The 26122-nt window shown below is 44.6% G+C and overlaps 1 protein-coding gene across 1 annotated transcript in view; it reads left to right on the top strand.

The window, feature by feature from the left end:
- Positions 1 to 7937: 7937 nt before the first annotated feature.
- cep112 (centrosomal protein 112) overlaps positions 7938 to 26122 on the top strand; it is a gene marked incomplete at both ends in the record, with an annotated part of 95387 nt that continues 77202 nt past the window's right edge. Inside the window, 5 exons of the mRNA XM_080722977.1 lie at positions 7938 to 7946; positions 13992 to 14078; positions 20534 to 20633; positions 21883 to 22001; positions 25142 to 25285. Of these exons, the coding sequence (XP_080579103.1) occupies positions 7938 to 7946; positions 13992 to 14078; positions 20534 to 20633; positions 21883 to 22001; positions 25142 to 25285 (459 nt within the window). The remainder of the gene's footprint in view (positions 7947 to 13991; positions 14079 to 20533; positions 20634 to 21882; positions 22002 to 25141; positions 25286 to 26122) is intronic.

Consider the following 26122-nt stretch of genomic DNA (forward strand, 5'->3'; position numbering starts at 1 on the left):
AATTATATGCATTTGGCAACCGACCCCCCCCCCCCCCCCCCCATCTTGAAATATGATGTATCAGGGCCCCCCAAAAGCAAATATTTGAGTTCCAAATAAAATAAAATAAAGATAAATTAGATTTTTCTTCTTCAAAAAAATAGCAGATATACAAGCTCACTGTGAGCTTGTATATCTGCTATTAAAGCATAAGGTAAAGCATAAAATAATGGTTTAAAGTTAAAACGTTCCGGGTCTTAATAGCTTAACTGTAAGGATCAGATCAGTGCCTTTACTTTCCAGATGGCATAATAATGATGCAATCTCTCTCTCTCTCTCTAAGTCTTCATCTCCTCTGGGACATCTGGGGCGTCGTGCTCTGGTGGCTCTGGTGGCTCTGGGGGTCTGTACTGTAACTCAAAGGAACGGGGGCTTCTCTCTCTCTCTCTCTTATCTGATAGTTTTACAGTGCTTAGAAGGAAAGAGGAGTAAGACATTGAGCCTTAAAGTTTGGCCTTGGAACATGGCATGGCACACAGCTAAGCTGGCAAGGCAAGCAAGCAAGCAGTGCGATGGAACAGAGAGATTATATTTGTGTCATAGTGTGGTGCCATAATGATTAAGTTACTACTTGTGGCTCTCGCTGCTGCCTAAAGCAGTTATTATTATTTTTGCCACTTGAAGCCTATATAGCTTCCCTATTCTGGGACACACATTTGCTAATCTAGTGTGAAGTGAGCAGTGCCATTTATGATTTAATTTCATTAAAAGCTTGGCCATTGTGACCCTGGGCATACAACAAACTTTGAACGCTTTGTGCCAAGATGTTGGCCAGATTTAGGCCACACTTCGAGGTGAAGATTTTGTGTAGAGCGAATAAGGGGGGGACTAGCATAGAGCCCTGGGAGACTCCGTTTAACTAAGTTTATAGTGCATATATAGGGTCGAAGACGTGGCTAGAGGGAAAGTGATGACCAAATGGACCCTTATAGATCTTTAACTCGTGAGAATGTAAAATGTTACGAGTTAAATTATTGTTAATCATCTGCATTCCTTAATTTACAAGAAGTCTACACAATTAGAGAATGTAGAAGATTGTAGAAGAGTTGTTATTTTGATCAACATTTGCCTGTATTCTCTCCTATGGTACCAACATCAATATAGCATGGAACTGTGGACAAAATTGTATCCAACGATAACAAAATATTATACGTTTTGGTTTTGGTACAGTATGTGAGAGGCTAAATCTAATCGTGGTCCGTGGCTCGAATGCCCAATAAACAATGCTCTTTGATGTGAAAAATGGTGAAAACCCAGTTATAGCCAAGGAACTGTTGTCCCAATCCTCCCTGGCTTGAGAAGAAAGCAACGCACAAACACATCCTCACTTCATGGACAGAACTGTGTTTGCACAGATAGTAAAGAAAACCGCATGTGCCTTTCCCGCCCCCACCCTTCTTTCCCTCTCACTCAATGTTCAATTCAATTCAATTCAATTAAAAGGGCTTTATTGGCATGAGAAAACATACGTTTACATTGCCAAAGCAGAAGTGTACACAGCACAATACAATAAATCAATATAATACAATAAAAAAAAAAAAGTACAAATTAAAGGGGTGAAACAGTTCCATTTGATATCCTTCTATCACAGCAGCTCATATCTTGCTGCTGTGTTTGCACATTGTTTTACTTCACCCAGCAGATATGGGATTTTTTCATCATTGGTCATGTTTTCAAACTCTCCTTGGGTGGTTATGATCTGTGGTCAGTATGTGTCTCTGATGTCTTGGTACAGTGGGCAGGTGGTCAGTATGTGTCTCTGATGTCTTGGTACAGTGGGCAGGTGGTCAGTATGTGTCTCTGATGTCTTGGTACAGTGGGCAGGTGGTCAGTATGTGTCTCTGATGTCTTGGTACAGTGGGCAGGCGGTTAGGAAGTGTAGCTCACTTTCCACTTCATTTTGTGCGCAGTGGGTGCAGAGTCTGTTGTCTTTAGGGATCCAGGTATGCCTATTGTGGCCTTTCTGAGACTGTACCTAGTCAAGATTTTTCTTTGTTTTGGGTCGGTCACCTTGCTCAGGTATTCTGCCACTGTGTATTCTCTGTTTAGGGCCAAATAGAATTCTAGTTTGCTCTGCTTTTGGGTTGCTTCTCTCCAATGTGTCAGGTAGCTTTCTTTTTGCTGTTTTATCATTTGGTTTAATCCAGGGGGGTTTTCTGTCTGGTGGCTCAGCTTGTGTTTGTGTGCAGAGTTCCTGGACCAGTTGGCTGAGGGGGCATCTCTCTAGAGTTTCTCTGTGTGTGAGTGCCTTGTTATGAAGTGTATCTCGGTCACTTTCTTTTAGGTGGTTTTAAAACTTGAATGCTCTCCTTTTTTATTTTGATTATGAGTGGATATCGTCCTAATTCTGCCCTGCATGCATTATTTGGTGTTTTTCGCTGGATCCGGAGAATTGATTTGCTCACTCACTCACTCACTCACTCACTCACTCACTCACTCACTCACTCACTCACTCATCACCACCCGTCCTCTCACCAGCACTTAAAGCTCTCAGATGTGAAGTGTCATAAAAACATCTTACAGCGCACACTGTTCACCAGTGTTCAGCCATAAAACGGAGGAGGTGCTCCTCCATACACAAAGCCCACCCAGCGTTCTGGGCTGATTGAAGGCTGATCTCCGGAGCCTTTGGGTGTCAGAATGACGTTCCTCCTTCCCTTCCCTCTCTCTCTCTCTCTCTCTCTCTCTCTCTCTCTCTCTCTCTTCCTCCGCTCGCTGACACCTTTTATAAACAACTTCCAAACGCCCCTGATCTAGTTTGACAAACTTTCTCCAAAGAGCATTTGAAGAGGTGATGAGAAAGTGACACCGCACATGTTTTTTGGGGGGGAATGGAATTTTGCGCTCGACTCTGTCTTCCGTGCCTCAATCAACGCCACCCCCCCCACCCCACCCCCGTCTTTCTCTCTGATCTCCCATATTTCTCTCTCTTTCTCTCACATGTCGGCCTTTCTTCTCCTGACAGCTCCGCTGTGGTCCTGAGGATTGCACAAGAGATGGTGGTAAATCAGACAACATGAGAGAGAGAGGGAGAGGGAGCAGAAACAGACGGGAGACTTAGAGTTCACAAGGCTTTTTTTCTGTCTTTATTTCTTTCTTTAACCGATTCAAGCCTAACATTATTTATTGCTTTAACTATTGAAAAATACCAGATATACAAGCTCACAGCGCGGCACCGAGTGCCGCGCTGCGAGCTTGTAGATCTGCTATTTTTGAAGTCTTAGTTTGAATATATCTTTTTTTAAATGCGAACATTTGTAACTCGACTATTTTGGTCCCTGGATCAACACATTTTGAGATGGGAGGGGTCCGCGGCCAAATACATTTTTGGGGGTCCTTGACGTGAAAAAGTTTGAGAACCACTTGCACTAATGTTCACGATTTTTCAAAAACGGCAGATCTCAAGCGCAGCACCGAGTGCCGCGCTGTGAGCTTGTAGATATGCTATTTTTTTTATAGTTAAAGCATGAAATAATGGTTAAAGTTGTTAACATCTAAAGTGACACAGATTTGTGTTGAGGCATAAATGGCTTAAAAGAAATATATTTATAAATATATATATATATATAGCATGAAAGTGCATACATGCTTGAAATGGGATGAAGAGGAGATGCATCTCCTTCAGTGGTGTGTCTGTCTTTAAGCCCGTTTAGGGATCAGTAGCAGCCTGATCTGACGTGGTACGGAGAGAGAGAGAGAGAGAGAGAGAGCTGGAACCAGGTGTCGTCGTTGGCGTATTTAGCAAAAATGTGAGCTCTTGGTTTAAGATGTGTGTCGCAAGAGTCTCACCACCGTTTCAGTCTGAAGATAAAGCACACATTTTTTGTACAGTAAGTGTTTCTTCCCAATTGTGGAAGAAATGCTATTGGGAGCAGCGGGCAAGTGGCATTAATACATAAACTCATCTACTGCCAGAGATTAACAGGCAACTAAGGCCCAGATGCCAAATTCCTGTTTTTCTTACATTAAAGAAGTCACAGAATATTCATCTCACTTAAGATCCAGTCCGATCTTGAAAACGGATACGCACGCTATGATACGGCCTCAACGAAAAAATCAAAAAGGTTGTGAAATGCTCAAACCAGAGCCCTCTATTGGAGAGTCACGTCATCTTCGTTCACTTCTTGAGGTCAGGTCTTCTAAATAAACATCTACAGTATTGGCAAATAGTGACAAAGTGCTGAACCGGATGGTTACAGAATGCATTGAAGTCTATGAGGGAAAAGTGTCATTTCCGGCGTACATGAACCACATGACCAGCATTGTTTCTCACCCTGCATTAGCAGAACTCTCTAATACAAGGCTCTGGCTCAAACCATTCGAAATGCAGCATTCTGTGTGTGTGCGACTGTGCGTGTGTGTGTGTGTGTGTGTGTGTGTGTGTGTGTGTGTGTGTGTGTGTGTGTGTGTGTGTGTGTGTGTGTGTGTGTGTGTGTGTGTGTGTGTGTGTGTGTGTGTGTGTGTGTGTGTGTGTGTGTGTGTGTGTGTGTGTGTGCCTGCGCGCGCGTGTGTGCGTGTGTGCGTGTGCGTACACGCGTCCGGGAGAGTATATGAACAGTTCAGGGAGGGTTGTTCCAACACGCGATGGCAACCGTTGAACTTCTGATCCTCCCAAAAATACCAGAGTGCACTCTGGTATCCACACACACACACACACACACACACACACACACACACACACACACACACACACACACACACAGACACGCACACACATTACACACACACGCACACACGCACACACGCGCGCACACTGGCTTTCACTGTGGTGAGCCTGCCACAGACTGATAGCAGATTTCATCCCAAACACACAAACACACAGTGAACACGGTGCGCTGCACGGCACATATCTGCTCCACACGGTGCTCTGAAGCCCCACCTCTCTGGATAAACACGCTTTAGCACCTTAATGAGACACTGTCTATGTGTCTTTGATTTACACCTTCTGTGTGTGTGTGTGTGTGTCGGGCGGGGCTCCAGGGGGCGGGGTCATGGCAGCAATGGTGCCTAAAATTGCTCTTGCACCACTGAAATTGCCACCGTTCACCGGGGATCAGAGGTGTTATTACCGTTGGAGATACAATTGGGAGAGGCTGCAAGAAATGGCCGAGCCAACACGGTCTCCCGAACTTTTATTGTTTCATCTGCTAGATAGCATATCTGACACGGTAAAGCGAGAGCTCAGATTGGAGTACTGTCATAATGCGGATGACGTTTTTTATGCGTTGCAAAGCCGCTACGGGAACGTGCCCCAGATTGTGAACGAAATTATCACAGAATTACAGGAGCTACCTGCTGTGCGGAGCAGCCATCCAAGGGACGCATTACTGTTAATACAAGCCGTGGAGAGGGCTGTTTACGACCTTACCGACCTGCAGTCAGAAGATGCCCTTCGAAACCAGCTAGTGGTCTACGCACTCGAGAGCAAACTGCCCTATGACCTAATGGGGCGGTGGTTGGCCTTCCGGTGTGATCCAGCGAACAGAGTTAATGACTTTAACCGATTTGACGCGCTGTTGCTCTTCCTTCGGGGGCAACAGGAGATTCTAATACAACAGGAACAGTTACTGTCTTCGCGGCTGTTCCCCGCCAAGTCGGGTGAGCCGTCGCAGCCTCGCTACAAACCATTTGAAAGGATGGGGGATAGGTTGCCAGATAAGCGGGCCTCAACTAGAGCAACGGCGAGTGAGGAGAGGAGCGGGCTGTCTCAGGGCTCCTGTTTAGTCTGCGGAGATAACGGGCATGCTGGCCTGTTGTATCGTTGCGAGACATTCAGGAAGATGGCGGTTTCTGGGAGGAGGGCCCTGGCGAAGGAGGCAGGTGCTTGCTTTAAATGTCTGGATCCCCATGAGGGGGCTTGTCGAAGGAACTTTTTGTGCAGGAACGACATGTGCAAGAAGGCGGATAATCCTCCAGACCACCACTTCTTGTTGTGCCTGAAAGTTCAGTCCACCAAAGACACCGTTCCCAAAGACAATGTGAATGGGGGTGGTGCCAAGGGTGGGGGCGAGGGGGATCAAGAGAGAGAGCCTCTGGGGGCCGCTGCGCTTCCGGACAGTGTCTCTGCTGAGATAAGCCTCCTGAAAGAGCAGCTAGCTGAACTGCAGATAGCTAACACAAACTCCATCTCCACAACTGTTTGTGTGTGCAAAAGGGTGCCAAAAGTACAGCCAGTCCTCATGATGTTAGTCAATGTTGAGGTCAGGCACGGAGGCAAGGTTGGTGCTTTGATTGATTTGGCTTCCGACACTAACTATATAACCCACCAAGCTGCCAAGAGGCTGGGTTTGTGCGGGAAGGCTGCCACGCTGGTAGTGCGTGGTGTGGCTGGGATGGAGACTACAGTGGAGACGAGGAAGTACACTGTGGAGTTGAAAGTTGCAGCGAAGAGACCAGTTCACAAGATGGACTGCTATGGGCTTGAGGAGATTGCCCGGGTCGACTATGCAGTGGATGTGAGGCGCTTAGAGAAGCTCTTTCCACGAGCTGGAGATCTCAGGCGCCCGAAGAAAGTGGAGTTGCTTATCAGTGCTAAAGAGAGTCGACTTGTCCCACAGCATTTGAAGAGGTGTGGTGATCTAATATTGTGGGGTGGGCTATTGGGGAAAACCGTCACAGGGGTGCATGCTGATCTGGCTGAGGGCATGGAGGTAGCAGCGCAGGTGGCTTCAACACGTTGCGCTCTGACTATGAGGGCAGAAGCCGTGAGGGTGGAGATCCCTAGCAGTAACCCGGGTCAGAGCTGTGAAGATGTTTCGACTGTGTCTGTCTGCAATACTAAGGTCATGGAGTGTGCCGCCGTCAGAGATGGTTCCGGGATGTGTGGCTCAGACGACCTTCAAGCCTCTCAAAATTACCTCAAGAGACTGGGTGACATTCTAGTGGAGGTGGAGGCCATTCTGGCCACTGTGGATTTGCGGGCTGACCAAAGTGGGAGGCTGGGGGTCGGTGTGTGCAACCAGGAGGTCGGCGTAAGCAAACGTGAGTCTGTCTTGTTACCTAACCAACTGCGGAAGAAGGCGTTCTCGGCTGTCACTGCTGGGGCTCGGGTCAAGAGAAGTAGCTCTGCATTGAGCGGTGATGGAGGCGCCTCGCTGGTCGACGACGTGAGGTCGGCGGCGGTTGTGATTGGAGAGCCTGCGGTGGCACCAGTCGTTTGGACAAAGAAGGTGAATCTGAGGAGGAGTCTGAAGAAGAGGGAGCCCCTCACCCTAAGGCTACATCAGCCACCTGGCGGCTACCAGAGGTCGGCGAGTTCCGGAGACGCTGCCAGACAGCCAGGGCGTCGTGAAAGAGGTGTCCATGTCAACCCATCAGCTGGTCGCAGGTGCGGAGAGCCGGGACCTCGGGCCATCTAGTAGACCGGTGGTCGTGATTCCAGTACAGGACCAGCATTAAAATCCTCATTGAGAAGTACCCAGACAGACTATTTTTCTATTTTTGTTTTTAGTAAGTGGGTGTTTCCCTATGAGGTGGTTGAGAGTCAGGGTATACTTGCTCTCAATCGAGGAGTTAGGTCGTTGAACTGACCTCCTTTAGGTAGCTGACCGTTTACTATTTTTCACTTTTTGGAGTAAACCAAGTTTCTGATTCTATTTTATTGTGCTTTTGATGTCCACAATTTTTGTTATTTTTTTTGGAGGACAGTTAGGACTTTGTTTATTTTTATGTGTGGTATTTTGGGTAAATGGGTCTGTGACCTACGTCGTTTAATTCACTCGTAGTTCAAGTGGGAGGTGTTCGGCTGTCCAAGTGAAATCCCAGGGAAATATGGGTCTCATGCTCAGTGTTGTTATATGAGCAGACGGCGTGTGACCTGTGTTTAGGGCAAGGGTGTGCCCTAGTGTTGGATGCGGGGATGTACAGGGGCTATTACAAGTGTATTTACTATTTCTAAGATGCGCGGGGTAAGTTGTACGCATGCGTGGAGTTGATATGCGCTCAGTTCTCCGTTGGTTCTTGGACATGTCAGTCGGTATGTAAAGTGCACGTGAAATTATTATTAATATTAAATATGTTCTTTATACTCTATTTATGTAAATATTGTCAGTTGATTGCTTATCCTGCGTTTGACATTATATTGTGTGTGTTTTCTTACTTCAACAGTAAAAATTACCTACCGCTACCACCTACTGCTGCAATTGCAACAAAGAAAGATTGTTAGCATACGCCGAGCAGGCTGGTTGACCATTATAGAAAGTTTAGTCAGTGGTATGTTTGTACGTGTGTGAGTGTGACTTATAAACAACAAAGACAATTTACGTTGTGGTCTGGTTTATTTTATGTTGTTGTTGTGCAAGGTTGAGTGATTGCAACTGTTTCGTCCATACCAACGGTCCCTGTCAGAGGGTGAATTGTGTTGATAACAGTGTTATTGAACAATATTCTGAACAGTGTGTGTGTGTGTGTGTGTGTGTGTGTGTGTGTGTGTGTGTGTATTACTATGCGTGTGAGGGCAAAGTATAGTAGAATTTTGAGGAATAGACATTTTAAGGACAATTTTGTCCTGGTCTCCCACAAAGAGAAATGGTTTCACTGTTTTTTAGATTTAGCCTTGGTTTATTCTTGTGTCATTTGATTTGTACTCATTTGTGCAACAATCATGCTCTGATCTATAAGCTCACAACTGTGACACGGCATGGGCTTGTAGATCGCGTGTTCCGGGTGCACGACACGACAACGGCAATGAAACATTGGGGTTCAGGGTTATGTGCACATCAACGCACAAACCAGTGTGTGTGCGTTTGTGTGTGTGTGCGTGCACGTGCATTTGGCCGTGCATGCGTGCGGCCGTGCACGCTTGCTTCTTTGCTGTGGTTTTCGATATCTTACATATCAAATGAAGACAGATTATTATTTCTTTATCCTCCTTCCTGGTATATTACATATTGTTGCGTGTGTTGCTATGCAACACATACTCATGCAGAGTATTTGGTTAATAATCGCTTAGCAACCAAGCATATTTCTCCTGTAAATCAAGACTTAAAACACCTGAGGCTGTGGTTGGACGTTTTATTGTTTCCACAGCTCTGTGTCACAGGGCTCTGGCTTCTAGTTTGTATTCATTTATTCTTAACCCTTTAACCCATTTAGGCCTAGAATTATTGAATGCTTTAACCAGTGAAAAATAGCAGATATACAAGCTTGTAGATCTGCTATTTTTGAAAAGTCGTGAAAATGTGTGCAAATCGTTGAATATATATATATTTTCAAAGCGAACGTTTCTAACTCAAATTGCTTCTGGGTGTTCCCTGGAACTAAATATTTTGAGATGGGGGTCCGCGGCCAAATAAATATCAGTTTGGGGGTCCTTCACATGAAAAGGTTTGAGAATCACTGACATAGTAGTCTCTCAAGAACAGACTTAAGGCCCTCTTACATCTAACGACTTTGAAAATATTTCTCAATCGTAATAAAATCGAGGCTAGTCGCGGCGCGCTCCCGTGACTCAGTCGTTACTCAATCATTAAATGTGAGGTAGTGGTCCGACTCGATTTTTACCCCAACTTGAGAGCCAGATTCTGTTACGAGAATATCAAACTGGTTTAATATTTTCACAAATCGGGGCTGAGTCTGAATGAATACAATGACGTTGCCTAGCCTACAACCAAAACAGAACAAGCCAAAAGCCAAGCCATTCATTCCCCAAAAGACGCTGCCTGAGCTGCCAGCCTGGTCGTTGTTGGTGCACCTACTACGACAGCCCTTTATTAGTTATTTCTCCGTGTTTCCATTATTCCAAACATTCAACGTTGATAATAGTTGATAGGATCGATCTGCGCCGGCTAGACTGAGAGGAGAGAACGAGAGAGGAGAGGCACAGAGGGCTGGGGGAGGAAGGCGGAGCTCGGTGTGTGTGTGTGTGTGCACTGCATGTGCAGTGATGGAAAAAGTAAAAGTATCAATACTGCAATACTGTGATGCGACGCGCTGTGACTGAGCTTGTAGATCGTCTATTTTCATTTATGGTTAGCCTAATTCTTTATAACTAGAAGCGGGCGGCCCAGCGTCTAGTCGGCGACCTGGCCAACTCGGGAACGATGTAAATAGGGAATGAATGCCCCGCCCTTTAATGCAAACCCCATTATACCTGTTGTCATAGGACCCGTTTTGACCATCTGTTTGCCTGTGTCCATTTTATGTCCATATATGGAGATCACTGCAGATATAGTTCTGGGTCCATTTTATGCCCATATGCCCATATATGGAGATATCTGTCTATTTGCGTCCATTTTATGCCCATATATGGAGATCTCTGTATCTGTCTGTCTGTGTCCCTTTATGCCCGTATATGGAGATATCTGTTTATCTGCGTCCATTTTATGCCCATATATGAGATCTCTGTCGCTTTTTGTTTGTTTCTTCTTTAAGCAGAATACACAGCCTGCTTAAATCTGCATCATTCAAGTCATCCTCCCAGTCCCACGCTTTGTCGCTTGTCTTATGTTTGTCTTTGTCTCTTTTATTTTATTTTTTGGAGCGGACCCCATGAATGCCCCACCCTTTAATGCAAACCCCAATATACCTGTTGTCATAGGACCCGTTTTGACCATCTGTTAGCCTTTGTCCCCACCCTTTAACTCATATGCTGCCAAAAAAATACCCCTTTGTACCCACTTCTCTGCCATGCCCGTAGAACCCGTAAATGTAATAAAAATTAATACAAAATTTTTTTTTATCGAAGCGGAACTAAAATTCCGGAACTAATGTTCCGTGATCATCGTTTCTACACGGACACATTATTGAGCGGACCAGTTTAACATTGAGCCCTAAACCGGAAGCGGGTGGTCCGTCCTCTATTTTGGCCCGTTAGCTTACTGTGTGAACTCCGCGGCTTACAGATGGAGAACGGATTGATCAATTTTCTAAATTTCAACGGATTTGAGAAGCTGATGGAATACGCGAACACACGATGCATAGCAGTGTCCGATCGCGCACGATGGGAATTGGATGAGCGCCCGCGTTAACAGGTAGGAGAAGCCAGCAGTGAAAGACATAGAGAAATCTGCGGGATTTACGGGCGAAAACTACGAATGAGTTAATGCAAACCCCAATATACCTGTTGTCATAGGACCCGTTTTGACCATCTGTTTGCCTTTGTCCCCTTATGCCCATATATGGAGATCTCTGCACCCACAGTACCGGTTGCGGAAAACTCTGATGTCAGACATCAGCTCCCCATTCGGGGATTCATTTTATGCCCATATCTGGAGAACGCGCGTGCCGGTGGGAAGAACGGTTCTCGAGATTCACATACATACATACACATTCACAGAGATTTTTTGTTGACTCATGTGGCGTACGTGATGTCAGAGCCTTTTATGAAGTGATGTCACAATGAGTCAGCGATTGTGCCGATTTCCTCAGGAACAGCCTGATGTCAACAATCAGCTCCGCCATCTGTTTGCCTGGGTCAATTTATGCCCATATATGGATATATCATACCCATATGGAGATATCTGTATGTCTGCGTCCATTTTATGCCCATATTTGGAGATATCTGTATCTGTCTGTCTGTGTCCCACCCTTTAATGCAAACCCCATTATAACTGTTGTCATAGGACCCGTTTTGACCATCTGTTTGCCTGGGTCCATTTATGCCCATATATGGATTTATCATGCCCATATATGGAGATATCTGTATGTCTGCATCCATTTTATGCCCATATTTGGAGATCTCTGTATCTGTCTGTCTGTGTCCCTTTTATGCCCATATATGGAGATCTCTTCCCTTCGGGCGGCCAATCGTCTAGTCGGGGACCGGCCTACTCGGGAACGATGTAAATAGGGAATGAATGCCCCACCCTTTAACGCAAACCCCATTTATTTATTTTATTTAGTTTGTCAGCGTCCATTTTATGCCCATATATGGATATCTCTGTATCTGTCTGTCTTCATCTTGAGCAGTATACACAGCCTCTTTGCTTTGCCACCCGTGGGGAATGATGCCCCTCTACCCATGGTTCGGTTACGTCATACTGATGACATTCAATACGTAACCATGGCATTTTTTGTTGACTCATGTGGCGTACGTGATGTTTGCCCATATATGGATATCTCTGTATCTGTCTGTCTTCATCTTGAGCACAATGAGTCAACGACCATCTGTTTGCCTGTTTGTCTTTGAGTCAGCAGAAGTGATGTCAGAATGCCCATATGCCCATATATGTAGATCTCTGTCATAGGAGTGTGGGGTCATGTGGTGTACGTGATGTCAGAGCCTTTCATGAAGTGATGTCACAATGAGTCAGCGCTTGCGCCGATTTCCTCCGGAACAGCCTGATGTCAACAATCAGCTCTGCATAAGGAGATTCCGAACGTTTTGCGCCGGTTTCGGAAAACCGCACATCGGGTCGGGTCGAGGCCCGGCACTGCACTCCGCGCCACGGCGGGGAATGCGCGTGCCGAATCTGAAGCCGGTGAGACGAACGGTTCTCGAGATACGCGGATTACATACACACACGCAGAGATTTGTCGCATTTATAGATAGATAATATTATAATTTATTTAGGAACACAAGGCTATATAATATAGGCATATTTCAGCAAATAAAAGGGAATCTTGAACCAGTCTTTACAAAATCTTTAGAGGCATACACATCTAACAACTGAAATCTTTGAAAAATCATCCTACAGTCTTTGGGGAGTCTTTTTCAAATCTTATAGTGTGAGGGGTAGTCTTTAAGAAATCTTTCCCAAATCTGTCCACAATCTTACCAAAGTTGTTAGGTGTAAGGCTAGCTTTAGAAGGATTCAAAAGACACTTATAGAATCAGGTCAAAATTCAAATTTTCACGACTTTTCAAAAATACAAGCTCGCAGTGCCGCGCTGTGAGCTGTGAACATAAAATAATGATACACAAAATGTGTACCTGTTCTAAATGGGTTTTCTGGACACTTTAGATTTTCACCACTTTAACCATTAGTTTATGCTTTAACTGTTGAAAAATAGCTGATATTTTTGAAAAGAAATCTTGAAAATGTGTGCAAATCTTTCAATATATACTTTTCAATGCCAACTTTTGCATTCAAACTCTGCTTCTCTGCTTCTGATTTTGAGATGGGGGTGTCGGTCCGACAATGGCCAAATTGATTATTTTATCATTATTTTACACTTTTTGTGGTCATTTTTTAATTGAAACACATATATGAAGCTTATTTTTTTATAAAATATTTTCGAAACATTATTTTTATTTTAGCATCCGTTTTTCAAGAAAAAGTTGACTATAGCTCCTTTAACTCATCTAGTGCCATTCCCGAGATGTCTCGTGAAATGTACTCGAGTATCTGTAGTGCCATTCACGAGATATCTCGGGAAAAGTAATCTATTACTGTAACGGCGAGTACATTACCGAGAAGAATGACCGCAGGTCCGGAGACGAAATCCGTCGCTGATTTCGCATCATCACGGCTCCACGAGCACAAAATAGTCCCATCCATAACATTGAGGTGGACAGGGGATCTCATCTTTAATGTCCATTATCTCAAAACTACACTTTAGAAGCTAGGATGGAGGCAGATGCTCGCTTATGTTACACAGTTATAAAAGCTCCCGGTCGGCCATTACACAACTCCACGTGGACACGGATCGGTTCCGGCGCACGATCCGATGACGTCAGACCGGAAGTGATTGCGTGGTGGACTTCTGGCCTTCAAAATAAGATAACGGCGGTGATGCCAGCCTGAAGGTGGCATCGTGGACTTTATAATCCGTTAATTTCAGGGGCACTAAATGAGTTAAGAGGAGACCTTGAAATGTAAAAGTTTTAGAAACACTAAGTTAAACTTCTGATGGTGTGTTTGTTGTGCTTCCAGCTAGGTTCAGGTCTGCGTTCCCAGTCTAAATGGGTTAAACATCTAGCTGTGTGTGTGTTGTGCTTCCAGCTAGGTTCAGATCTGTGTTCCCAGTCTAAAGGGGTTAAACATCTAGCTGTGTGTGTGTTGTGCTTCCAGGTAGACGTTCGTACCAAGCTGCTGGAGGCCCAACACCAGGAGGAGAAACTCAAGATGCAACAGAGACACGACCAGGACGTGCAGAACGTAAGCATGGAAGACACAACTACACACTTTATTTTTTATTATTATTAGTCTGGTTGCCCTAACAGGGCAACATCAGGGATCTCTCCATAGATGGGCAGAAAAGGGACACAGACAGACTTGCTTGTTGCATCGTGTCGCGCACCGAAAGCCCCACAAACAATGCATCACCACGCAAAGCACACACATTGACAGACACCGTGATGACGGCAGAGGAAACCACACAAGGCACAGGGATTCAGTCAGTGTCTTGCTCAAGGACACTTCGATACTGACCGAGGGAGAGCAAGGTGGAATCTAACCGGGAACCATTCAGATTCTCTCTATGCGACCATGCTCTACCGGCTTTGGGGCGGTGTCCTTGAGCAAGACTCTGAACCCCTAGCTGCTCCCGATGAGGTTGGTGCCTTGCATGGTTTCCTCCGCCATCGCTGTATGAATGTGTGTGTGAATGGGTGAATGTAATGCACAATCTCCGTAAAGCGCTTTGGATAAAAGCGATACGTAAACGCACCATTTCCCCGGCATTTATAATTTTTAGCCACCGCTCAATCCCTCACTGCCGCGTTCCGTTCTGAGCTTGTAGATCTGCTATCTTAAGACGTGTGAGCGTCTATAATATAAAGTGCGGAGGCGTAAATTAGGCGTAAGGCGTCTCGAGGTGCCTCTCATGCGTTTTCTTTGAGTCCAACCTGCTGGCTAATGAAAAGAAAAGAACCTCCTCCACATCCAGTATAATCAGCTCTTCAAACCCCCTCCACAGAGGGTCTTCAAAGCCTCGTGGCGGGCCTTCTGGAAGAAGGCAGTGAAGACGGTTTAACACATTACGACCTGGAATTGTTTTATTCTTTTTTAGCCATTGAAAAATAGCCGATCTACAAGCTTGTACATCGGCAATTTTTTTGAAAATATTTTGAAAATGTGGTCACATTTTTTGAATATATCATTTTCAAAGCAAAGCTTTTGTAACTCAAATCTTTTCTACTGGGCGGTCCCTGGAACAACATATTTTGAGATGGAGGGTCCACGGCCAAATACATTATGATTTTGGGGGGTCCTTGACATGAAAAAGTTTGAGATCCACAGATGATAGAAACACGATTTTTATTAAATATTTTTGTTTATTTTTTCAAGAACCTTAGAAGGATTTAGAAGACGTTTACAGAATCGGGTCAATATATTCAAAGAGTTTGCACAAACTGTCACAATTTTTTCCAAAAAAATAGCAGATCTACAAGCTTGCAGCGCGGCACTCGGTGCCACGCTGTGAGCTTGTACATCTGCTATTTTTCAATAGCTAAAGCATAAAACAGCGGTTAAAGCGATAATGCGTAATATAATGCGTTCCCGACGCTAAGGGTTTAATTTCTAGCGGGTGGGCTATCTAGCGGGTGGGCTATCAGTGAGGCTTCAGATCAAGGCAACCTGGGATCTGTCACGTCCCTCCCTTTTCCCTTTTCACCGTCACAGAAGCTTTTAATAAAGAGAAAGAAAAACACTCCAATTTTCCCTCTGTTTTAAACTGTCCGTCGCTCCTTTGTGTTTGACACGAGACAGGGTGACAGCTCTCTCTCTCTCTCTCTCCCTCTCTCTGTGTGTGTGTGTGTGTGTGTGTGTGTGTGTGTGTGTGTGTGTGTGTGTGTGTGTGTACTGGCCGTGTCATTGCAGGGAAATCACACTAATTGCACACAGATTGTGAGCCACGTCTGATTCAATTCTCCGTGCATTTTGCTCCAGCCGTCCCCCCTGTAACGTCTTCAAAGGGGACCGGCCGACGAGTGGGCTGGGGGATATATACTATACGCACGCACACACGCACACACACACACACACACACACACACACACACACACACACACACACACACACACACACACACACACACACTACGAGCACCAGCATGCATCAAGCCCTAGCTTTAATTAGCCCTCGTATGAATAATGTATACGCCAGCCGGGGAGGCTAGTAGTGGTCATTGTGTTTTTTGCCTAAAAGGAAAACGGGACGGTTTGTAATGAGAGACCAGGCCCGGCGTTGTTTACTAATAGCTTAGTTTGGATCAATAGTTTAATCACCTCAGGTGTTTATCTCGTTACAACAAGGGACTGTATTTAAACAATCAGATGTTTTTATCGCATGCATGCACACATGCACGCACACACGCACACACACGCATCCCCGTGCGATGTGAAATGAATACTTCTCAGTGAAGACAAAGGGACGCGCGGAGCCCAGTGAAATGCAACGCAGCTCTAAATGCCAACAGACGTTAGATTTGCTGAGCTGTACAAAGTGATTATAATATTTATAGGACAGTGGGAACACTGTAGTCAAACTGTACGGCACAGACTGTACTTGTGCTGCCTTTGTGCAGTGGAGCTTTACACTGAAAAGACCAGTGGTTTTAATTGATTGATTGATTGAATACTTTATTAATCATAAATGTAAAGAACCTCACTGGCAGGGACGTGCTGGCCATTGGGAAAAGCTGGACAACTCCTGAACGTCCGGTTCATTCCCGGCCGGTCCAGGCCGGCCATTAGGAAGAAAAAATAATAATAAAATGTCAGCCTTCGTTCCATTTCGGGGCTGGGCGGCCAACAAAGTAAATCGTCCCTGTCGGGCAGAAACCTCGTATCTCCAAGTTTCAAATGTATACATTTTTTCGCAAAGCAAAGCCCTGCTTCATCATACAAGGCCGTTGCACAAAAGTAGTGAAAACAGCAGATCTACAAGCACACAACGCCTCGCACCGATCGGCTGTTTTCACTAGTTTAAATCATTTTTAAAATGATAAATACAAAACAAATGGTTTTGGACATACAAGGTTTCCACCCGACAACGACAAAATTTAACTCATGTACAGCCCATGGCTTGTCACTTGTCATGATCTGAAATGGCAAATCTTAGTAGCAGCAGCGCTATAGAGAGAGATCTCTCTATAGCGCCAATGAGGGCCTCTACAGGGGCCCAGCACGTCCCTGCTCACTGGCAGGTGAGTCAGTAGGATACAACAGCAACTTATTCTCAACATGAAACAAGTTGGGGGGAAAAATACCTAAATTCTAAAAGAAAATGTAAAGAGCACGGCGGTACAGAAAACAAACAAAAAATAAAACATTAAAAATAAATAACTAAGTACATTTACCAAGTACTGTGTACATCTTCTCAGCCTGAACATACAGTGAATGTGCGCATGGTTGTGCACATGCCAGGACTTATGCTTTAATTGAGGGTCCCGGTTTGGGTGTTTCTACTGGGAAGTACATGGGTGCGTTGGGGAGACAAACAATGGTGCTTTTTGCGTGAATTTGGCTCCTTTTTTGTGGCTTGTCGCTTGACAAATGAATATGTGGAGTTTGGACATCCCGTTGTCATGATTCATGTTTGCAGGATCCTTCACTGTGATACTGTAACTGTACTAAACAGAACAATCTCTCACTGTGTACCATTCCACCTCACAAACTGGTTGCTGACAACTAGAAGACAGCGGTGGACTCGGCCACCGCCCTCAACTACCTGCATGTTTTCTGTCTCTAGAATGAGTTTTAGGATCATGAGCCAGCCAGCACTGTGGGGGTCTCTATGCATTAAGAGCAACATGATGGACTAGGTGACACCCTAAAAGCTGTCATTTTGTCTCCAGCTCCAAGTGCAATCTGTCTGGACCTGAATGTGATGCTCTGCTTTGGCCTTGTTCAGTGGGTCTAAAAAAAAACGAAGAAGCACTCTGCCTTTCTTTTGGGTTGCAACATGGGGGAAAATTGGACATCCCTGAATGTTGTGTTAACATTCCCCCCGCCCTCCCCTCCCCTCCCCTCCCTCCCCTCCCCTCCCCTCCTCTCCCAGCCCACTCCTCTACTCTACTCCCATGGTTCGCTTTCATCTCCCTGTCTCTCAACATGACAGGATTATTAACGGAGTGCACTTATGACACCAAAATGGCTGCAAAGCATCTCTTTTTTTACAGGGATGTGGACTGCTTTGTAGAGGGTTTCACTCTGTGCCCGTGTTTGTGTGCGCTGAAACACCCATATGGTGCCAGCATCCAGGGTTGTGTTGGTCTTGTCCTGCCATCTCGTCTTGCAAATGGTCTGTGTTGTTAATGCCATCCCACAGGATGATTTGGTTGGTCTGAGTGTTGTCCTCTGGTGTGAGTACATGTGAAAGCTTCCCCCTGTCAGTCACTCACAACAAGCACACACCAAATAATATCACTCCCTAGGAATGGAAGAATAAACACAATGCAGTGCTCCCGATAAGACACCCAAGTTGGCAGTGATGGGAACCAGAAGGTTCCCAGTTCGATCCCGGGCTCCCCCAGAGTTAGTATCGAAGTGTCCTTGAGCAACACTCTGAACCCCTAGTTGCTCCCGCTTATCATGATTATCAGCATGGTTTCCTCCGCCATCATTGCGGTGAATGTAATGCACCATCTATGTGAAGCGCCTTGGATAAAGGCACTATATCTTTACATTCACCCTTTACCAAGATCGGAATTAATCTACAGTAGCATTTCTGTTCTGGGGGCCAACATTTGCAGAAGATTTAACCCAAAAGCTTGTAGATCGGCTGTTTCTGGTGAATGGATTTAGTGCAGAGAGAAAGAAATGAGTGTGGCTACTATATTTAGTACTATACAACTAAGTTACTCTATTTGTTCTGTTTTGTGGTTAACCCTGCAAGGCCCAGCGTTGCTTTTTGTTCTCAAATCGAAACGATAGGAACCTTTACGTTTTTGTTTTATCTAATTGATTAGAAAAAATGCTGCACCTTCGCCTGAATGTCTGTCTGATGTATGTCTGATATGCCCGTATGCACGCTTGAGGATTGGTCAAGCTTCACATGACACTTTGTCTATCCAGACTATAAATAGGCGATCTCTTAGGACGGGTGTAATCTAATTATTGATTAGAAAAAATTCAACAACTAAGCAACTTTTGACAAAGAATCAATACATCTGTGGTTTAGGACACTCTTAAAACCAGGGACCCAAAAACCTGTCATGGTTGTGTCTCTATTAGTCTCAGTACCACACTACCAACGCACCCTGGTAAAACTCTGTTAGACCATTTAACGTGCAGACACACAGCTGGAGGTAATAACACCAACTGTAGGTCTGTTTCATTCAGGGGGGTTTGAGTGGTGCCTGCATGAAGTTGTTAAGTTCACAGGAGCTTTAATGAAACACATCCAGGATTAATGCTATTACCCTCAGCTGTGTTTGTGCGCCAACGTGTCTGCTGAAAAAAATAAAAAACTCTAATAATAAAGCTCCCATGACTGCAAGCCGCAAACCAAGTTCAGTCTGTACCCAGAATCCTCCAAGTTCAGTCTGTACCCAGAATCCTCCAAGTTCAGTCTGTACCCAGAATCCTTCAGTCTGTACCCAGGATCCTTCAGTCTGTACCCAGAATCCTTCAGTCTGTACCCAGAATCCTTCAGTCTGTACCCAGAACCCATAGACATAGAAAGGTAGACGCCTCCTTCGACTCTGATGCATGTGCATCGAGGGACTAAGGGAATCACGTGTGCATCGCTTCCACGTGCGTCACACATAGGGAAGTTGCTAGGCCAATCAGAGGTAGGTGGGGGCGGGTCTTTACGTACGCAGCCTGTAAGAACAGCTGAGCCGCGCAACATCGGAACTGGCTCTGTTGAATTGAATTGTAGTCCTTGGATAAGTCCCGGAAAAGTCGCGCTGTGATTGGCCAGTAGTCACTTTGACTGACAGCGTTCCCTTCGTTTTTCCAGGATGTCCAGACTACAACTGTTGCACGTCGCTCCAATGAACTGCAGAGGCGAACGAGGCACCTAGCTCTTTATATCTGTGCCCAGAACCCTCCAAACCAAGTTCAGTCTGTACCCAGAACCATTAACCCATTAAGACCTGGCTGTAGACTTGGACCACTTTAACCTTTTTTTTTTAGCTATGGACAAAAAATATAGCAGATCTACAAGCTCGCTGCAAGCTTTTAGATCTGCTATTTATTTATTTTTATCCTGAAAATGTGTGCAAGTCTTGAATATTTTGACCCGATTCTGAATGTCTTCCAAATCCTTCTTTTTTAAAGAAGTTTCTGTGGGTCTCAAAGTTTTTCATGTCAACCCCCATCTAAACATATTTGAGTCACAAATGTGATTATCATAGCATAGGTTTACTGGTGTAAAATATCATTTTATTTATAAAAACAAAGCTATCCACAAACTGCAGTTGCAATGAAGTCATTCAAAAACTACTGTATATAAGATATCAAAACAAACACACATACAGTATACAGTACATAAAGTGTGTACTCGTGTAATGCAAGTTCAACCTTCTCCATCGTTTGATAGCAACTCAAGGACACATTCCTATCATAACATCCGTGTTACAGTCCTCTATGGGAATCACACAAAAAAGCTTTTCTTTCTTCCTCCTAACATGGTCTGAATAAATAATCTCCTGTCTCTCTCAGATTCTGGACAGAAAGAACGGTGAGATGGAGGAGCTGAAGGCGGTGTACCGAGCCAAGCAGCGAGACTCTGAGGAGAGCGTCCGCAAGCTGGAGAAGAAAGGTGAGGGGTCGCCCAGGGTCTGGAGGGGTGTTTAGCACACGTCAGACTGTCCTGGGACATAGAGGATGTTTAGCACACGTCAGACTGTCCTGGGATACTCTGGCTAAAGAGCGGGGCGGATGTGTCTCCCAACGCCCGCACCCCAAGGGTGTCGTTTGATGCTCGCCAGCTGTGCTGTTCCAGTTAATTTTGACTTCAACATTTTGATTTACTTTTAGTCATAGTGTCTTGAATAACATTTACATTAGTTTTAACCATATTTTAGTCATCTGAAATGTTTTAGTTTCAGACGACTAAATTTCACCAGATTTTAGTCGACTAAATCTACTGTTGATTTTGTCGACTAAAATGTATGTTGGTGGTCCCATGATGGTGTCGTAATCCCTGATTTTACACTTGGTTTCATGCTGATAATAGCTTATCTACAAGCTCACACAGCTCGTGTCGTGCTGCGTGCACGACACGTAGATTGATTGAATTGTAGATCTGCTATTTTCAAAGCGCGACACCGACTTGTCATTTACTTTTCTTTATTACTAATCTTTATTAATATTAACACTACTAGCCACCATAAGTCACATTTGCCCATGAGAGATTGCGATGTATCTTGGGAATGGGCTTATTGTGTGTAAAAAGAGCCACTTGTTCGCATTGCCCCCACACACTGAAATCAAAATCATTCAAAACTCTGAAACGATAGATAGCAGTTTATGAAAACATTTCAACACTCCTTTTTTTTCCTCTAAACATCTGCAATTTGAACCCTTGTTGTGAAAAAAATACAAAGTTGTCCTTTAAGGCAGTGTTCTTCAACGTTTTCGGGTCAAGGACCCCTTAGTTGAGAGAGAGATGAAGCAGGGACCACCCACAACCTTTTCATAGATTCCATATAGTTTCATTGTTTGACAGCACAATCATCAGTGTATTTTGGATTCACGTCAATTTGTGTTCTCAGATATTTAACCACCTGAACCGTCAATACTTCTCCCTTCTACACCAAACCTCTTTGCTGAAAATAGCCGATCTACAAGCTCACAAGGCGTTGTGAGCTTGTTACTGTAGATCTGCTATTTTTGGCTAAAGTTCTCAGAATCTGGTTAAGTATCTGGCTAAAACGGAGATTACATTTTCTTTCGGTACTTCTTCCTCCACTCCATGTACGTACATATATATCCGCTTGGCAGCGAGATGCCCTGACGTCTTTTTTCTCAGAGCATGTGTCTGTGTGATCCTCCCCCCCCCCCCCCAGTTCAAAGCGTGCTGCGGGAGTCCCAGGTCATCCGCGAGAGCAAAGAGAAGCAGATGGGCGAGCTGAGGAAGATGTCGGATCAGAGCGCCGACTCTTTGAAGAAGGAGTGGGAGAAGAAGGTACAGTGGGAGAAGTTGAAGGCCATGCATAATATCTTAGATGTATATCGCTCAGATATCTCCTCACCCCCGTGCAAGAAGCCCTGAAGCCTTTAGAGTTATACTTAGTTCGGGCGCGGGTGTCCCTCTCTCTCTCTCTCTCTCTCTCTCGCACCGGAATTAGCAGATCTACAAGCACTCGCGAGCGGCGGTTTGTCGCGTTCGTAGAGCTTGCGGATCGGCTGTTTTCCGGTGCTCGACACCCACGCGCGACTAAGTATACTTCAGGCTTTAAGACATTTAGACCTGGGAACACGTTATTACACATTATTGCTCGTTATTTTGAACTATTGAGAAATAGCAGATATACAAGCTCACAGAGTGCGCTGCGAGCTTGTAGATCTGCCATTTTCATGATTTTTTCAAACGATGTGAGCTTGTATATCTTCACTTTAATAGTTAAAGCATAACAATGATTAATAGTGGTTAAAATCTTAAGTGGCGGCCAAATACATGTAATTTTGGGGGTCCTTGACATGAAAACGTTTGAGAGCCACTGATTCAGAAGAAGGATTTAGAAGACACTCATAGAATCGGGTCAAAAATAGTTCAAAGACTTGCACAAATGTTTTTCAAAAATACCATATCTACAAGCGGCACTCGGTGCCGCGCTGTGAGCTTGCAGATATGCTATTTTTGTAATAGTTTATGAAATACATAAGATAATGTATAAGTGGTTCAAATCTAGAGTGACACAGATATACGTTCCCGTCCAAAGTAGGTTAAGTCAGAGGAAGAGTCTTTGATAGCATGAGCCTGGCAGCCTCCGCTTCAAGCAGCAGGCTCTGCTACTGTAGTGTCAGGGAGGGGAGGGGAGGGGAGGGGAGGGGAGGGGAAGGGAGGGGAGGGGAGGGGAGGGTGGAGGCCTTTATTCTTTCATGCCGCGGCCAACTTAACTTAACCCATTTAGGCCTGAACAGATTATGACACAGTATTTTATGCTTTAAATATAAAAAAAATAGCAGATATACAAGCTCACAGCGCGGCACCGAGTGCCACGCTGCGAGCTTGTATATCTGCTATTTTTTTAAAATCGTGAAAATTAGAATTTTGACCCGATTCTATAAGTGTCTTTTGAATCCTTCTAAGAGTTTTGGAAAAAAACCTATGTTTCTATGTCAGCAATATGGCCAGCCATCGTCAAAGAAAAGGTCCTTTTCACTTAACTGGAGCTCAGTTAGTCTGTTCTTGAGAGACTACTACTTTATGTCAGTGGTGCTCATACCTTTTCATGTGAAGGACCCCCAAAATGATATTTATTTGGCTACGGACCCCTATTTCAAAATATCTAGTTCCAGGGACCACCCAGAAGCAAAATTTGAGTTACAAACGTTCGCTTTGAAAATACATCTATTCAAAGATTTTCACACATTTTCACGACTTTTTTTCAAAATAGCAGATCTACAAGCTCACAGCGCCGCACTCGGTGCCGCGCTGTGAGCTTGTACTGTATATCTGCTATTTTTCACTGGTTAAAGCATTCAATAATCCTAGGCCCTAAATGGGTTAAAGTGTGGGTTTTTGGTGCTGAAAAATTAATGCTCCGTGCCCTGGGAAAAGAGTGTGCTTTGAATCCCCGCTAATGCTAGCTAACTGAGCCGTCAGCGCTCGCGGAGATGCTAATGAAACTTCCACTCGTCTTCTCAGGGTTGCTCGTCTCATCATGAGCAAACTGGAGAAACCATGTCTCCTCACATAAAAAATGACCTTTGGTTATTTTTAATTTGGTGGTGGTGTTTGGATGTGGTTTCGCTTTAATTGATTGATTGAATACTTTATTAACACATTTGCGGCAGTACAGTTAAAGCTCTACTAAAAGAACCGGGGGCTTGTTTCCATTGTACTCAATTCATCATCAAATGTCGTTCATTTCACACAGAGCTAGTTGATCAGCAGTTTCCATGTGACACCATCTATGGCAGGGGTGGGCAACATCTCTTTCCAGGGGGCCATACTGACTTTGATAAAGTGAGTGAAGGGCCACACGTTGGACAATGGAAATTTGAAGCACATAGTGCTGAATTAAAGCTATACTGTGTAAGTTCAACTAGTGGTCAGTAGCGGTATTGCTTTTTTCGGCCGTTTTTCGGCCGGAGTCGCCGCGGACCACCGGAGCGGCGCCGCAAAACCACCGCGACCGATAGTAATCCGTGGAGGGGTAGAACGCATGGTAGAACGTAATTTTCTGGCCAGGATTTGTGGATTAAGAGGTTAAAATCCTTCACCATGGTAAACACTGTAGCCAAGCGGAGGCGCTTCCTGGAGACCAGAGCAGATAAGCTGTGATTGGCCGGGAGTGTACCATGTGTGCATGATCGGCGATGTGATTGGGCAACGTATACACAACGTATACAGATGATGCAGATTACGTCATTTTGGTGCGAAATTCTCCCCCCCTCACGGCTCATAGAAAACATAATAAGAGAAGGCTTCAGAAGCTGAAAATAACGGAGTGGGTGTTCTAAAACTTTAGCGATTTAACAGTTAGGACAATTTTAAGATTTGTTTTATAAAAAAAGTTACATGGTACAACTTTAAGTTAAAACTGCATGAATTTGATAGACACGACAGACAATCGTATTGCCTATTTTGTGTTATGTCTTTAAGGCTTATGAATTATTTTATAAATATGGATCCATGGCAGACTGTTTCACTGTTACATTATAAACATTTAACATTTGAGTACGGATGGAATATGGAATACAGTATATACTACTTTAAATGGTACATATTGTTAATTACTAATAATGAATTGGAGTTGCGTTGAATTGATTTCCTGTTGAACATAATGCTGCCTTTTAACATGTAGATTGTATGGGGGTAATTTTGTTTTTCTTGTGCGAGGGCCGTATTGAGATGGTCGAAGGATCGGGTCCGGTCCCCGGGCCGTTTGTTGCCCATGTGTGATCTATGGAAACAATGATGCTGTGAGCTCTAAGCTCCTCCTCCTCTATAGGTTCCTATGGAAACGGTGATGCTCTAAGCTCCTCCTCCTCTGTAGGTCCACGCTGCGGTGTCAGAGATGATCATGTGACTACGCCTCCTCCTCCTTGTCCTATAGGTCAGAGATGATCATGTGACTCCTCCTCCTCCTCTGATAGGTCCATGCTGCTGTGTCAGAGATGGAGCAGGAGAAGTTTGACCTCCAGAGGAAACACACAGAGAGCATCCAGGCTCTGCTGGAGGACACCAACCTTAGACTGGCCAAGATGGAGGCAGAGTACAACACACAGAGCCAGGCCAATGTGAGTCTTTAATACAGTACAACACGCAGACACAAGCTGCTGTGAGTCTTTAATACAGTACAACATGCAGACACAAGCTGCTGTGAGTCTTTAATACAGTACAACATGCAGACACAAGCTGCTGTGAGTCTTTAATACAGTACAACATGCAGAAACAAGCTGCTGTGAGTCTTTAATACAGTACAACACGCAGACACAAGCTGCTGTGAGTCTTTAATACAGTACAACATGCAGACACAAGCTGCTGTGAGTCTTTACTACAGTACAACACACATTCACAAGCTGCTGTGAGTCTTTAATACAGTACAACATGCAGACACAAGCTGCTGTGAGTCTTTAATACAGTACAACATGCAGACACAAGCTGCTGTGAGTCTTTAATACAGTACAACATGCAGACACAAGCTGCTGTGAGTCTTTACTACAGTACAACATGCAGACACAAGCTGCTGTGAGTCTTTAATACAGTACAACATGCAGTCACAAGCTGCTGTGAGTCTTTAATACAGTACAACATGCAGACACAAGCTGCTGTGAGTCTTTAATACAGTACAACATGCAGTCACAAGCTGCTGTGAGTCTTTAATACAGTACAACATGCAGACACAAGCTGCTGTGAGTCTTTAATACAGTACAACATGCAGACACAAGCTGCTGTGAGTCTTTAATACAGTACAACATGCAGACACAAGCTGCTGTGAGTCTTTAATACAGTACAACATGCAGACACAAGCTGATGTGAGTCTTTAATACAGTACAACATGCAGACACAAGCTGCTGTGAGTCTTTAATACAGTACAACATGCAGTCACAAGCTGCTGTGAGTCTTTAATACAG

Source organism: Nannobrachium achirus (assembly GCF_963921795.1).
Source record: "Nannobrachium achirus genome assembly, chromosome: 4".
NCBI lineage: Eukaryota > Metazoa > Chordata > Actinopteri > Myctophiformes > Myctophidae > Nannobrachium > Nannobrachium achirus.